The sequence below is a fragment of the Eptesicus fuscus genome, chromosome 11, assembly GCF_027574615.1.
Source record: "Eptesicus fuscus isolate TK198812 chromosome 11, DD_ASM_mEF_20220401, whole genome shotgun sequence".
NCBI classification, from domain to species: domain Eukaryota; kingdom Metazoa; phylum Chordata; class Mammalia; order Chiroptera; family Vespertilionidae; genus Eptesicus; species Eptesicus fuscus.
Window position 1 is genome coordinate 61,848,806 of NC_072483.1, and position 16,232 is coordinate 61,865,037.

Genomic DNA, 16,232 nt, shown 5'->3' on the forward strand with positions numbered 1-16,232 from the left:
CAGACATATGTCGTAGCAATATCTTTACTGATACAGCTCCTAGGACAATGGAAACTAAGGAGAAAATAAACAAATGGGACCAAATCAAAATAAAAAGCTTCTGCACAGCAAAAGAAACCATCAACAAAACAACAAGAAAGCCCCTGAATGGGAGAACATATTTGCCAATGTTATCTCCAATAAGGATTTAATCTCCAAAATTTATAGGGAACTCATACAACTTAACAAAAGGAAGATAAACAATTCAATCAAATAATGGGCAAAGAACCTAAATAGACACTTTTCAAAAGAGGACATACAGAAGGCCAAGAGACATATGAAAACATGCTCAAAGTCACTAATTATCTGAGAGATGCAAAAAAAATTGACAATGAGGTACCATCTCACACCTGTCAGAATGGCTATCATCAACAAATCAACAAAGGACAAGTGCTGGCAAGGATGAGGACAAAAAGGAACTCTCGTGCACTGCTGGTGGGAATGCAGACTGGTGCAGCCACTGTGGAGAACAGTATGGAGTTTCCTCAAAAAATTAAAAATGGGACTTCCATTTGACCTAGTAATCCCACTTCTAGGAATATAGCCCAAGAAAACAAAAACACCAATCAGAAAGGATATATGCACCCCTATGTTCATAGCAGCACAACTTACAATAGCTAAGATTTGGAAACAGCCTAAGTGCCCATCAGCAGATGAGTGGATTAGAAAGCTGTGGTACATCTACACAATGGAATACTACACTGTGGTTAAAAAGAAAAAAAAGAAGGAATTCTTACCATTTGCAACAGCATGGATGGACCTGGAGAGCATTGAGCTAACCAGTGGTCGGCAAACTCATTAGTCAACAGAGCCAAATATCAACAGTACAACAATTGAAATTTCTTTTGAGAGCCAACATTTTTAAACTTAAACTTCTTCTAACGCCACTTCTTCAAAATAGACTCGCCCAGGCCGTGGTATTTTGTGGAAGAGCCACACTCAAGGGGCCAAAGAGCCGCAGTTTGCCGACCTGGGAGCTAAGCGAAGTAAATCGGGGGAAAAAGATAAATATCACGTGATCTCACTCATTTGTGGAATATAATGAACAACATAAACTGATGAACAAAAACAGAACCAGAGACATAGAAGCATGGAACAGACTGTCCAACCTATGAGGGAAGGCGGAGGTGGGGGGAAGGGGACTAGTATGCATGCCTAGGAGCGTAACCAATGGACACAGACATTAGGGGAGTGAGGGCATGTGGTGGGGGTGGGAGCCGCGGGGAGAGGTCAATGGGGGGAAAAAGGAGACTCATGTAATACTTTAAACAATAAAGAATTTAAATAAAAAATAATCATCATCACCGGATTCTGTGGCGCGTACGGTACTTCCTTCTCAATGTATGTGCACCTGCCTGCCTCCTTTTGTATTCGTAAGTTGGGGGGAGGGTGTTCTCTTTCTTGGTCCTGGTTCTCGTGACAGCGCGGGAGCCAAGGGCCCAGGGAGACCTATGGGTGAGGGGCCTGCCACCACGTGCACAACCGGGGAAATTATACGCACTTCGCGGGGTTCGCGCGGCGCTGTGGATTACCAGGGACGGAAGCAGCCCGAGGGACAAGCGCGCCGTCCCGGTGCACACGCCTGGCGGCTCACCCAAACCCCAACACTTCGGAGCCGGGCGGAGGCGGAAACTCCGGCGCGATGGTTCCCGTGTTTGAAAGGCCCAATCAGCGCCCAGCCTCTCCACGCTAGCCAATGGGAAAGCCGAGGGGCGGGCCGGAAGGGCGGGGTCTCTATTTGAACCTGGACGCGGGGAAAGGCTCCCCAGCCGCTTTCCTGCAGGCATCCAGGTTTGGGTTTCCGTGCGCCATGGAGGGCGAGGTCTCAGGGGGCGACGTGCTGATGCAGAAGCTCAAGAACAGCCGCCGCCGCTTCCAAAGGCACATGCAGCAGCTGCTAGAGAAGGTGCGGTCCCCCGCCGGCCCGCTGGGAGAGGCGCGGGGCCGGCGAAAAAGGGGAAGGCTGGGTTGGGGGCCGGGATGAGGAGGGAGGCGGGTTTTACGGGCCGGGAGCTAGGGGAGAGGTGGGGGACTTTAGGGGCGGGGCCAGGGGAGAGGAGGTGGGCTTTAGGGGCCGGGGGTGTGGAGGGAGAAGGCCGGTTTAGGGGTGCCAGGAGTAGTGAGGCAGGCTTGGCGGTCCAGGGGCAGGGGAAGGACTTGGGGCTGGGTGCGGGGAGGGGGCTCTCTTCCGCCCAGGTCAGGGGCTCCTTGCTCCCTCGGACCCGACGTGATGCCCCTTGCTCTCCTGCAGTACAACCAGCCCTTCGAGGATGCCCCGGTGGTGCAAATGTCCACGCTGACCTACGAGACGCCCCAGGGTACGGAATCCCCGCCTCCCCCTTTCTCAATATTTACGGTTAACTGTTTCATAGTTGGTGTTGCAAACTTACTTCTCATGGGTTCTCTTTGGTAAATAGCTGAGAAAATTTGCACTGGGTGATGTCAGTTCCTCCCATTCAGCCTTACCAACTCGTTCTTACTAATGAAAGCCAACCTCAGATCCAGTTCTGTCATGTGTTGGATAAGACAGGCATAAAAAGGTTCATAAGACCTGCTCTTAAAGGAAGTCCTATCTCTACCTTCCCAGCCATGCCTTGGGTGAAAGTTGACACAAGCAGAAGCTAAGGTATTCTGGCTCAGGTTTCTATTACTCTCTGATCAGCAGGGGGTGACAACTCTTAACCTAGGGCTGGACACAGGGCTCTGCAGGAATCATTCCTACAGGCTTCGATAAGAATGGGCCGTGTCTGGAATATTTAGCCAGTTCATGTATCTCCAGTACCACTAATTTCACCAGCGAAAACTCACTTCTGATTCCCATTTTGATGAGAACAGCAGTTGAAGCACCTAAACACCTTGATAGCAGTCACACTTGAGCATGTAGAAGACCATGTGGAGAGCTTGTTAAAACGCAGATTCCTGGGGTTCCTGACACTAGGTAGAGATTTTCATTAACGACAAATATTTGTCTAATCTTGATTTTTAAAGAAGAAAACCTTCAACTTCACAAAGATGAAGAGCAACAGATGATCAGAAATATGGCTTGGTTTTAATATTACGATTTTCTTTCGCCTGTCGTTTGGTTTTCTTTGAGTGCAGATTAAACAGAAGCCCCGTGTTCAGAATTACGTAAGAGGTAATTTTATTTCGTTTCTTTTCTCGAGGATTGAGAATTTGGGGTGGAAGACTAGAAAAGGAGAAAAGCAAAGGACAAATCCAGGTATTTGATGTCACATGTTATTGCCACCACCCCTGCCATGGGGGGGGGGTATTGATGCGAATAAAGGGTGGGTGAGCTGTAACAGTACCAGCAGCCACCGCAGGGCCCTTCCATGGAAAATAGAAACCCTATTTTCCTGTTTTTAAGGATTTACTGAGAAACATTTCTTCTGTTGCTTGTCAAGTACAAGGAGGAGCTGTGTGGTGCTTAAGCTCTTCCATCCCCTGGTGTCTCCTCTACCATAGGCTGAGGGATTCTGACAATTGGACCCCCACATGCACAGCTGGGCCAGCAGGACAGACCTCTCCCAGCCCCACACGTCGGCCACAGTTGTGAGCTTGCTAGTTGGGTTCTTATAGAAAAGACCAAGTCCAGGTCCTTCTAGGAAAGAAAAATGCCTCCTTGCCTCTTCTGAAAGGGGCAGAGAGACTAGGGAGAGGATGCCGTGGGCAGCATCACAATTCTTTCCTTCCATGTTGTGCTACCTTTAAAGTCCAGCTGTGGTTGGTCTGTTTTCCCAGAGTTTATCCGTGGACACTGCAGCTCTGCCCATGTTATGTCCATGGAAGGTGCTGATACAGCTGCCTTCCTACTACTCCGTCTTCCACGATAGTAACATTTGCAAGGATGTCTGATGTTTCTTAATCGCCACTTCTCAGCTGAGGATTCTGTGCTCAGAATGAAAACCTCAGTGTTAGGTTTCCAAAGCCATTAACAGCAATTCAGAAGTCAGATTTCTTCCTGATTAATGACTTTAATAACACTCATAATACATTTAATTGTAGAACTGTTAGAAATACATATAACTGTACTTAAAATTGACCTGATTTCTCTAGATAATCACAAATAATATTTTAGTATAACATGATTCCTCTATAATACATACTAGAGGCCCAGTGCACGACATTTGTGCACAGGTTGGGGGCGGGGAGGATGGTCCCTCAGCCTGGCCTGTGCCCTTTAGCAGTCCAGGAGTCCTCAGCCTCAGGGGATGTCCGAATGATGGCTTAGGCCTGCTCCCCCTGGACATCCTTAGTGCTGCTGCGGAGGCAGGAGAGGCTCCTACCACCTCCACTGTGCTCAGCTTGTGGCTGAGTGGTGCTCCTGCATTGAGCATCTGCCCCCTGGTAGTCAGTATGCATCATAGCGACCAGTCTTTCTGCTGTCTGGTCGATTTGCATATTACCCTTTTATTATATAAGATATTTTTAATTATTCATATTTCTACCCTTTTTCCCCACTTAATATACACTGAGTGGCCAGATTATTATGATCTCTGAACACATAATAATCTGGCTACTCAGTGTATATCCTATATAATAAAAGGCTAATATGCAAATATTCCCCTCAACCAGGAGTTCGACCAGCAGGCAGGCCGGCCAACCGCCCATGTCCCCTCCCCCTGGCCAGGCTGGCTGGACCCCACCCATGCACGAATTCATGCACCGGGCCTCTAATATATATATATGCATACACACACTGAGTGGCCAGATTATTATGCATTCAGAGGTCATAATAATCTGGCCACTCAGTGTATATTGTAAATACTTCTCTTCCATTAAAACTGCTCTCTTGTTGATAGGTATTTAGCTATTCACACCTTCCTTTACTGCAAATCAGGATCAGCACACTTTTGCTGTAAAGGGCCAGATGATAAATATTTTAGGCTTTGCTAGCCACATGGTCTGTGTCACAGCTTCCCAGTTCTGTGTTGTAAGGTGCAGGCCACCATGGAGGTCAACAGATATGTGCTTTTTAAATTATACATAATAATGACGCCTACCAATCACACCAGAGCTTGGTGGTCCTGGTGGGAACATGTTCTCATCTGGATATTTAAGGGTTTTGCTTAAAGTGTAGACACGCCCCCTACCTGGGGTTTACAGAATTTTAAACCCCTTCCCTGGAATTAAACAGCTGGGCGTAGTCGGTGATGACAATTCAGATGTCTACAACCTAGAATTGCCATGGGCGATGGTACCCAAATCTACCTTCTCCTTTCGAAGACACCCAAATACTCAACCCCTGCCCCCACCCCTTCCCTGAGATTGCTGCTTGAGGGCTGTGGACTTGTTTACTTAGGCCATTTGGGTCCTACCACAAGGCTTGAGTTCTCTTTGTAGACCCCAGAGCTGCTAGTAGATAGGATTTGGTGAGAATTGGCTACTTCCCCATAATTCTCAAACCACGTTCTGCCACACCTCCAGACACAGCAGCCACAAATAACTGTCAAGTCCATCAGGCAGGATTCCGTTACCCCGGCCCTTAGCAATGATGCCTCGGGGCTGTCCCTACAGGGCTGGGCCTCCCCACATCCTCACTCCTGATCTTGCAAGTCTTCACCTGGTTCCGCTCGCAGGGCCACACCACCTGCTGAAGCTTGTAAAGAAGTTGTAGACCTCACAGCATTGAGGTCACACGAAGTCCCCCAGGGGCCTCTTGAACTTCTGGATTCTACCTGACGACCTAGTGACAGTGTTGTCCTGTTTCCTGTTGGTTTTTCATTTGCTGCCATATGAGGGCCAGGTCAGGCCCTTTTGCTCAGGCCTTAGCTTCTGGCTTTGCCTGCTCCGTCCCTCACCATCCAAGTGACTTTTGAAGTAGCTGCCATGGGCACAGCTAGAGAAAGAATGCTTGTTTCCTTTCCAAGGGGAACCTTGACCCTTTACTAGAAGTTTTGAGGCCTTTGATCCCAGAATGTGCTGGAAGAGAAACCTCGTGACACCCCCTGTTCTCCCATATGTGAATGGAAGGGCTGGAGGCTTGTTACTTTACAGTGGCTTTGAAATGTCTTAAGACTGAAACGAACGTGTCTACCACTTTCTGAACTTTGAGGGCTCCCCGGAGCAGACAGTCGGCAGGAGAGATGGCGCCGTGCAAGCCACAGCCGGAGGTGACGAGCTGCCCGTGCCCTACACACAGGGCCTGGGAGAGGGTGAGTGTGCCCTGGGCTAGAACCGGAGGTCCCCAGGGGCTGGGCCTGACATGTCCCTGTTACAGCCTTTAAATTCTAGATTCCTCACTGTGGCTTTTTCTATGGTCTATTTTAAAAGGTAGAACGTCTTAGGTATCCTGTTATTTTCTCCCTAGCTCCCCAGAGGAGCTGCCTTGCACTGCGCTACTTGACACATAAACAGCACTCAAATATTCTAAAATAATGAACACTCGCCCCTCATCCCCACACCATTTTATTAACTTCATACAAAAACATTAATGTCAAGAATTTAATAAGACCTAAGGTCTGCCCTTAAGTGGTATGAACTGGTAACTTCCATGAACTTGGGACTCAGCTTCCAGCATCAGAGGTCATTGAGAGAGCTAGAAATGCTATAAAAGCTGCTTTTCCCTGTCTCCACCGCTCCAGGCAGTTCCTGTTCTGGTGAGGTCTCTGCATTACTGATTTTCAGGAACCGTGGCAGATCCTTATTAGAGGGAGTATGCTTGAAGCTATTGGAATTTTTACCGTAGAACATGCTCAAGTGATACAAAAACCATCCTTGAAAGAAAAATGCAAGCTTTCTTAAAAGTTCTGATTGAAATTTCCTTTTTTTGCTTTTAGATTCCAAAAGCAGCGATGTTGATGCGACTTTATACCAGGAAGATCTGGCTGCTGGAGCCTTAATGGTAAGATCCGCCTTTTGTAATGAAGGACAGAGTCGGAGTTTGGGGTGCAGGGCAACACCCTCTTACCTGTACTTTCCTCTTCTGAGGCTTGCTCTTTGCTAATCTCTCCCTTTATGTCTTTTGTCCCCCTTTCAGTTCCCCTAGGCAGCAAATCTATCACTTAGCAGCCATCACTAACCAAGTTCAAGTTCAAGTCTGATTTACTGAATGTACATAGATTTTGGGTGCTGTTCCCTCTGCACACAGAAAAATCACAGCTGTGGTTCACACTATGTCATTTGCCTTGATTGAACATGCAATACTGAAAGTTGGATCCTAAGTAGATCTTCCTCCATAGAGGCAATGTCATAGGATGGTGTTCTAGGGAATATTTCTAAGTGAGCCCTTAAAGCCCATTAAGTCATGAGGTCACATACTCTGGCAGGCCATTGTTTTGTGTTTGTCTCCCAGCATGCCCCAGTGGTCCTGGAAGCCACAGTCTCCTTATAGGATATGCTTCTCACCTTCCAATTTAGTTGGGATAGACGAGAATACACACAGAATATGGAGCATCTTCCCTGGCCCGAGTCCGATGTTAAAGTAGCAGGCACCTGGTTTTCCTCTGAAATCACTCTTTTTGTGCATAGGTTTGCTCATACACCCATGTGTGGCTTTGAGTGTCTAATTGGAATAAGGTGATGACCCTGAGGAGGAAAGCGGTACTTGTGAACATAGTGGAGGGGTGGCGGCAGTGACGGGAAGTAGGCAGCCCCACAGTAGGGACACGCTGAATAATGCGTGTCTGTGTTGCCCACATCTGCATCCCAGTCCAGTCCTCACCCCACTCAGCCACAGAGAGAGGAGATTGAGACCCACTGTCTTCAGTGTGAGGCAGGTGAGAGGCTACCATTCCTGCCTCCTGAGTTGGAACACTGAACTTCTTTTCTTATAAAGCATATGGACCGGGGTTGGTTTTCGTAGCTGAATCCTGAACACACCTAAGAATATTCAGATTGTGTTACTTACTTTTCTTTTTGCTCTAGTAATGTTGTCATAAACCTCTGCATTTTTTATCATCTAACTTTCTTTTGGATTGTTACCACTGGTAAATTCCCTAAGGTCAGATTCCTGGTCAGGTGGATTTCCAGAGGGGCTGGACCACTTTGTCCTGGTACCAGCAGGAAGTGAAAAGATGGCTTTGAGGAACTTCATTTAAAGATTTGCATATTAATGAGTTTGCCAGTTTGTTCCAGAATCCAAGAGCTCATCCATCCCCAAAAGCTCTTAAGAATGCTGCCTTCTCTTTTGTACCAGCCTGTAGTGCCTTTGAGCCCTTTGAAAGACGAGTTGAGAAGGAAATACTTGACCCAAGTGGACATACTGCTACAAGATAAAGGATGTGCAGAGGTAAATGCATTCCCCAGTGTGTATCTCTGTAATTGATCACAGACTAGAGACGTGTTGAGGGACAGTGTAGGCTTCTGTTCTCTCTATGGAGCCTGCAAAGAGCATTTTGAGCGATTGTTTCCAAGCCCTTTCATTCACAAGCTTGCAGACTTCTGCTGAGTGAACGCTTGGGTCCTCTAGGGCCATGTGGTCAGGGAAGCTTGCAGGTGGGCCCCTTGTTTCCCACTGTGTCCTGGGGTGGCTCCGACATCCAGTAGGGCCCTACCCTTGGGTGGACAGGTTCTAAGCCCTGTGAGAGGTGTCCCCTGTCCCAGAGCTGGTGCCCCCTGAGTTCTATTGTAGCCTGTTTCCAGAGCTTTGCCTAAGAAGAGCAAAAATGCTGAAGGTACAGGTCCATGTAAGGATGCCAGCTCTGTAGTTTCCCGAGTCCTGTCAATATCTTTTCATAAACTAAAAGATTTTTGTTTTAATCCACACCTGAAGATACATTTATTGATTTTTTTAGAGAGAGAGTGAAACATTGATCGGTTGCCTCCCATGTGAGCCCCGAACAGGGATCGAACCCGGGCTTTTTGCTATATGGGATAACACTCCAACCAACTGAAGATAAATACTTCATCTCAAAGGCAGCAAACTTAGCAGGAACATGTATATTTTCTTCATATGCTGCTGACCTGTGTCTGAGGGCACTGAATTAGAGGGTGGCACCGGAAATGCCTTTGCCTTTATCCTAAAGTGGCAGCAGGTGGTGTCCTGGCAGGTGGTGGCCCTCTCCAGGGTACCCTGGAGGCCACCGGGACAAAGTCCCTGCTTTTATTAAGACTCTTCTTCCCACCACTGCTGTGAGCCCCATTGGCTACTGTCATCCTGGCACACACCTGTCACTGCTGCTGCCAGGCTCAGGCGTACAGTCGCCTCACATCCAGTGGGCCTAGTGTTGGGGGGAACCATCTTAGTGGGCCCAGAGCTGACATCTGACAACTCCTTTGCTAAAAATCACGCTTTGATTTCAGTATGATCATGGAGACGGAAACGACACATGCGTGACCCTGGTCCCTTCACTGGTCTCACCTCCCAGGCCTGCCCATGGTGAGTGACAAACTGCATGAACCGTGTCCCGTGCACTTTGGTAGAGCCACACAGCCCCTTACACTGGGCATATCCCCATCCATTGTGCGGGGTTCATCAAACATGGTTAGAGACACCTGCACTTCATAGGGAGATTATTAAGAGTTTAAAATGAACTGCTTTTTCCCTCTGCAACTCTGGCATGCTAATTGCTAATTAGCTCTTTATCTCAACTTACTATTTTGAAATTTTTTGAATCTCCAGAAAAGTAGGACTCATTCGTAAACATCCTTCTCCTGTATTTAGCAATCAACTTTTGGTCACATGTCAGTTTTGGGTTTTTTTGAGTCACATTTGTCTAGTCATCACACACACACACACACACACACACACACACACACACAGTATATATTCATTTGCATCCATATATACTATCCCTGAATACTTCACAAGTACCTCCTAAAAGCAGGTAATTCTACCTAAAGCAATAAATTGGGCACAAGCCAGCAATGTAACAGTGACACAGTGTGGTTTCACCCATTGTGGCCGTGGTGTCGGCTGAGGGAGCATGCAGGACACTGTGTGCAAAGTTATTTGGATTCTGTTTGTTATCAGTTTGATAGTTGTGGTCATTTTTCTGTCTGTATTTAACTCAATGATCCCCATCTTTGTTGGTCTAAATTTATTTATTTAATATATAAAACGTAACATTGTGCAAAAGTCAAAGCTGTCTGAAGAGCTGTATTCAGGACTCTCGTTTCTTTTGCCCTCCCTATAGGCAAACAATGTCACTATTTTTTGGTTCCCAGTTTGAAAAGGCAACCAAATTCCTAAACTGTCCCCAGGAGAAGGAAGACTCTTTTTGGGAAGGTTGGTGGAGCGTAGAAATTTAATTTTCATAGGTAGGAAGAAATCTCTGAGAAGTGTCTATTCCCAAATATGTGTAATGTTTCTTTTGTTTTTGTATTGTTTTATTAAAAAACCATTATGGTCATGATCCAGCCTTCCGTTCCATGATCTCTGCATGCAGATTGTTTGAAGTGGTAACTTACATTTACCTGTGTGCTTTTCTCCAGGATACTGTGGCCATGTCTCTGAAGACAGTCCTTTTGAGCCAGCTGCATCTTCACGCCTTTGCTCCACAGACACGGTCATAGTGCCCAGAAATGACAGTGTCTCATTACAAGAGAGCAGTGGTCACAGCTTCTTGAGCAGCCAGTCCTTTGTGGCCAGTGACATCTGCAATGTGACCATCAGTGACCTGTATGCGGGCATGCTGCACTCGATGAGCCGGCTGCTGAGCTCAAAGCCCTCGTGCGTCATCTCCACCAAAACCTTCATTGTTCGAAACTGGAGCTCTCGGAGGAGACACGGGTGCAAGAGCAGAATGAACAGGACATATTGCAGAGGCAGCAGGCATGCACGGAGGGCTTCCCAGGAGACACTTGTGCCCTGCTCTGAGCCTGTGAAGGAGGTGGGGGTGTTAAGAGAGCGCCAGAACTTCCGAGATCTTTCTGGCCTGAAGTCAGGATTAAAATTGGAAAAAGCTTTTCCTGAAGTAAACAAACTCCAAATCTCAAAGGAGCTTAAGGGAACACCCCGGAAGTTGTCTTCATTGACTTATGTGGACTCTAGTGCAACACATCGTCTCGATCAGGAAAATAGATTAATGACATTAAAGTGGTTAATTTCTCCTATAAAAATAGTTTCCAGACCAAGAATACTGCAGGGCGAGGGAGGGAATCATTATAGGGCATTTGATAGCAAATTTAAGAAACTTCACCAAGAATATTGCCCAACCCCCAGGAAGCAGCTATGCCTGTCCTACCTCCCCAGCTCCTCCTCCTTCGAGGTAGACGTGCTCAGAAGTGATCCAGCAAGCCCCAGGAGCCCCCAGGGCTTAGAAACCCACCGGCCAAGTAGACCTTTCAGCAAAGCAAAAGTGAAGAGTCTAAATGAGGCTTTTAAAAACCTGGGCAAACGGGCCATTGACACAGGAAGATGCCTGCCCCAAAGTGATTCATCTGCATCATTTTCGAAGACCGACCCCACATGGAGCCCAGGCTGCTCTGACCCCACAGCTGATCTTTCCCGAGAAAATCCTCTTGGAATATTTAGGAAGTCAATGGCACTCAGCAAAGCTATTTCAGTACCCGGGGTACATCCTCTAGGCTCTGCAAAAGATCGTTACGATGGAATCAAGGAGAAATTTGACCAGCTGCATCAGCAGTATTGCCAAAAGTCACCTCAGCGGATGAAGGTGCCTTTTTGTGCTGAAGCATCTCCAGGTGAAGCAAGTGTGGCGGTTCAGAATCAGAAAGAAGCCTTCTTTAAAAAATTAGATCCAGACTCTGGCTTACTGGAACCCCGAAAGTTGTCATCGTCAGTTCAGTGGAGCATCAGAAGTTCACTGGACTCCACCACAATTGAGCTCCATCCATCTCCGTGGTTCGAGCTGGCCTCCAGCTGCAGGCCTCAGCCCCATGCCAAAAGACGCCGGTTATCAGACCCTCAGGTGTGTGGAAGGTGGGCAGAGTCCCAGGATCCCTCTCGCATGGTGGGCCGAGCCATCCCGAGGCCAGGGGAAGAGGTCTGCTCTTCTCCCGACTGGAAAAGGAAGGTGAGTTTTTGTCAAATGTGGCTGTGTGATAGCAGTATTCTGTGCAGGTTAATTTTCTAAACTTTCTCCCAAATCCTATTTCTTCACATCAAGCACATGTTCATGGTAAGATGTGTCAAGGTGGAGCTGAAAAACATTCTTATAGGGAAAGTTCTACACAATTCCCAGCAGAATGCATCACTTTGCATGCTCTATCCGTCCTTGTCCAACTGTGTCATTTCCACCCTCTCCATCTTACACTCAGAGAAGAGCTGTTGTAAGGAGAAACTGGTCTGGAAACCATGGCGTTTTACTTCTGGATTTCCTAGTAGGGACAGAATAGGAGCAGGCCTTGAGAGCCACCAGTGCAGAATCTCACACGTGCTGGGCTGCGAGAGGGCAGCCAGTAACCTCAGTGCCCGCCCGCCTCCTGTGGTGTAGTTTGTGCAGACAGACACACTTAGCTAAAGGTTAATGTGCTGCACCATTTTATTTTCTCCAGAGACAAGATGAGGGGGTGGGACAAGCCAATGTGTCGTTGAGTGTTATCACAGGAGGGCCAGGTTTTCCAGCATGCCGCGCAGTGTGCCAGGATTTGGACCATGGTACTGTCCCTGCACGTCACTGCTGCCAGCTGATGGGACTTGACTCTTGGCCTGGCGGTTTGGGATTTTGTGTGTTGGTGGTGCAGGCAGGTCAGGCGTGTATACAAGCTTTCTCTTCCCTTCCTACCCCAACCACATAGATGGCCTCTCAGCAGTCATTCAGGTGGACCCTCTCTGCCCTGAATCTGCTGTTTTCTGTTTTCCCATCTCTGCCTGTTTGTCCTATGACCTCTTTTCAGAGGACAGTGTGTTTTCTCTTGGAGATGAACCCCTCCACATGAGTTGTCACCATCCACTACCCCTCAGACCTCCCTCCCCCAGGCCTGTCCCTACCTTTGCCCATTAGTGTTTCTCAGTGTTCAGACCCCTGTGGCTCCCCTTCTCGAAAAATATTTCAAAACCCTACAGTGCTTTGACTACCTGTGGGATGGCGCTGTGGATGCAGAAATGACCGCTCCTCCCTGAATGAGCCCCAGAGGGAGGGGCCTTAAGCTCGGAATCCCCAGGCCCACTTGACCTTTCCGGTCAGGCCGCCGGCAGGGTGACTGAGTCCTCTGAGGCTGAGGCTTTCAGTGTCCAGCCATGTGCTCATGGCAGACACTTCGTTCGGATGCACAAAGCTCACACCTTCCTTTTGCTCTCACAGATCACCACTCATCACCATCACCTTGTTTCTTGGTTGAAAGGGTACATTTCACCAAAGATGACTCCTCAGCCCCGGGGCTGTCTCTGAGGCTTCTCCTAGCCCAGTGATGGGCAACCTTTTGAGCTTGATGTGTCAAACTTCGCCAAAAAACTGAGCATAACTCGGATAGTGTGTCACTTTGAGGAAAAAACATTATTTCGCAAATGTTTCATCCTCAGGAGCAGTAAATGTTTCATCCTCGGCATGCGGCCGTCTCAGCGGCCGCGTGTCATCAGAAATGGCTACACGTGTCAGTGCTGACACGCGTGTCATAGGTTCGCCATCACTGTCCTAGCCCCTGACACATCACAGCCCCCTTTCCCTCCGTCCCCATTTGTTTGAACCTAAACCTTTTCCCCACGCAGCTTCCCTCCTCATCTTTTCCCTCTTTTGTGCCTTTCCCACCATGTTCCCTGGTTGGCTCGAACCTCACCTCTTAAGCTGCCTACTTACTAATTGGCCCCGGGAGTGTGGCAGGTCACTCCTGCCTCTGCTCTACCCTCTGGTTGCTCAGTGCAGTGTCCCCTCACTTTTTCACTGGCTCAGCCTGGTGGCCACGTGTGCCTGGACATAGAGGACCAAGAGGAGAACTCGGCCTTGGTGGTCCCGGGGACACTCCTGGCTCCCTTGGAATTTGATAAGCTCCACTGGAGGCCTTTGCAGTTTCATCTTAAACCACAATATAAACATATTTAATGATTTTTCCTTCTTTTTCTTCTTTCCCTAAATTACACATTTCTTGTGGAAAAGGACCAAATCTCCGTGAGCTGAGGCTACAGAAGGAATTTTAATGGCTGACACCTGGCTTTCTGTTCACCAGGCCACGGTGAACCTTTTTATGCCTTCCTCAATCCCCCACGAACCTTTTGATTAGATAGGTCTGTCTTTTCTTTTAGTAAATAAGGGGATTCAGCTTCAGTCTTATAACTGTGCGACCAGCATTTGAAAGCTAGCCTGTCAACTTAGCCACCTGTTTGCATTGCCGCCTTAGGGCTTAATGTTAGTTTTTGTTGTTGTTTTGGGGGGGTTGTTTTTTTGTTTTTTTTTTCTTTACATTCCTTAGGGCAGTGATCGCCAACCTTTGGGACCTCACGGACCACCAGTGGTCGGCGAACCACTGGTTGGCGACCGCTGCCTTAGGGTATTTATTGAGCATGGTGGCATTTTCTATAGTGGACACTAATATTTATATCTATAGACATTGAAATAAGTAACAGTTAAGCTTTTAGTGACTGGCTTTGGGAATGCCAGTGGAATTTTACTAAGATGGTTTTGTCTTTTTTTTTTTTTTCTAGAGGAAAGAGCACACTTTCAGGATGGAAGATAAGTGATTTTGTGTGAGAAAACTCAAAGCTAAAAATCTACAGTCAAGTTTTATAGGGCATTGTCCCACTGCCCCCTTATTCTGTATGTGTGTGTGCGCGGGTTTTTTTTTTAATTCTTAAGACTTAGAAATTGCTTCAGTTATCTCCCCTTCGAAGCAGATTTCAATGAAATTGGTTTCATTGACATGACTGACATGACTTGGTATAGAAATTATTGCAATAAGGTTGCTCAATTAAAAGTATTAATGGTATCCTTTTTGGGCTATTTTGCTCATGTTTTCTTTGCTAAATTTAGATATGCCAACAGAATTCTCTCTTATATTTCCCACTTCCTGGGAGAAATTGTTTGCTTTGAAATGTAAGGTTAAGCCCTGGATACAATGATCTCTGAAGGAAAAATTCAGCTGCTTAGTTTTTTAAATTCAGACCCATGGGACTTGGCACCTTCCACATCAGGAGGTAGCAAATTGAAGCACAGTTCACCCATACAAAGTCATTTTCCATGTTTTTAGAGGACAGCATGCTGTATTGGAGCATTCTTGTAATGTTCCCCAAGCACTCTTGCAGCCACATGGTAGCCGTGACATCTGGCTCTTATCGGAGCTGTGGGTAATAGAATGTCTTCGTTAATAAAATATATCAGATATTCAGAACACAGTGACCAAACCCAGGTTGCATAACTGTTATGCTGCCATGTGCTATGGATTTCTTATTTTAAATAAAATGTTACAGATAAGATTGGATGTCTTCCCTCCCCTAGGCTGTCACTGTCCTCATAATGATGTGTCCCCTTTCCCCCCCCCACATCTGTGCCCTGGGACCTCATGACCTATGTGTATTAGCTCAGGCCGCATCACACAATACTACAGACTGGGTGGTTTAAACAACAGAAATTTCCTCCCCAGTTTCAGGCTGGACGTCGGAGGTCCAGGTGCCAGCATGGGCTCCAATGAGAACTTCCTGGATTGCAGGCGGCGCCTCCTCACTGTGTCCTCACATGGCAGACCGAGAGGGCGCTGTCATAAAGGCACTAATCCAGGGGTCCTCAAACTTTTTAAACAGGGGGCCAGTTCACTGTCCCTCAGACCATTGGAGGGCCGGACTATAGTTTTAAAAAAAAAACTATGAACACATTCCTATGCACACTGCTAAGTCGGCTGCTAAGCAGGACAGGCAGCGGCGGCAAAAACACCGGGCGGGCCGGATAAATGTCCTCGGCGGGCCGCATATGGCCCGCGGGCCGTAGTTTGAGGACCCCTGCGACTAATCCCATCATCAAGGCCCCATCTCGGGGGCCCTCACACTGAGGTTAGGGTTTCCGTGTGTGAACTTGGGGAGACATGTTCAGTCCAGAGCTCTGCGAATCAGTAAGGAGGACTAGCAGGGGGCTGCTGACTCTGTGGCTCAGCCAAGGCTGGAGTGGCCCCTGCAGTTCTAGACCTTTCTTCCTTATCAGGAGAACTATCATTCTTTCCCCAGACTGCTGGTGCCATGGCTCACCCCAACCGGTTACCTAGCGGGCCTGTGCTGAGGTCTCTGGCCAGGCCTCGCTGCCACAGAGCCTAGAGATTCAGGGTTTGATGTCCTATTATCTAGCAGAGGAAGGTGAGGCAGAAGGGACTGGGCTTGCACCTCAGCCAACGTACAGCTCTGCCAATAGCGGACCCATGAACTGTACAGA

The 16,232-nt window shown here is 47.7% G+C and overlaps 1 protein-coding gene across 1 annotated transcript; it reads left to right on the forward strand.

Moving 5' to 3' along the window:
- Positions 1-1,735: 1,735 nt before the first annotated feature.
- On the forward strand, positions 1,736-14,739 carry HJURP (Holliday junction recognition protein). The gene is made up of 9 exons (XM_028140620.2): positions 1,736-1,945; positions 2,291-2,357; positions 3,204-3,259; positions 6,095-6,194; positions 6,819-6,883; positions 8,177-8,269; positions 9,283-9,358; positions 10,414-11,957; positions 14,522-14,739. Exons 1-9 carry the CDS (start codon positions 1,736-1,738, stop codon positions 14,555-14,557), a joined length of 2,247 nt encoding a protein of 748 aa, XP_027996421.2. The 3' UTR covers positions 14,558-14,739.
- The last annotated feature ends 1,493 nt before the right edge of the window (positions 14,740-16,232 follow it).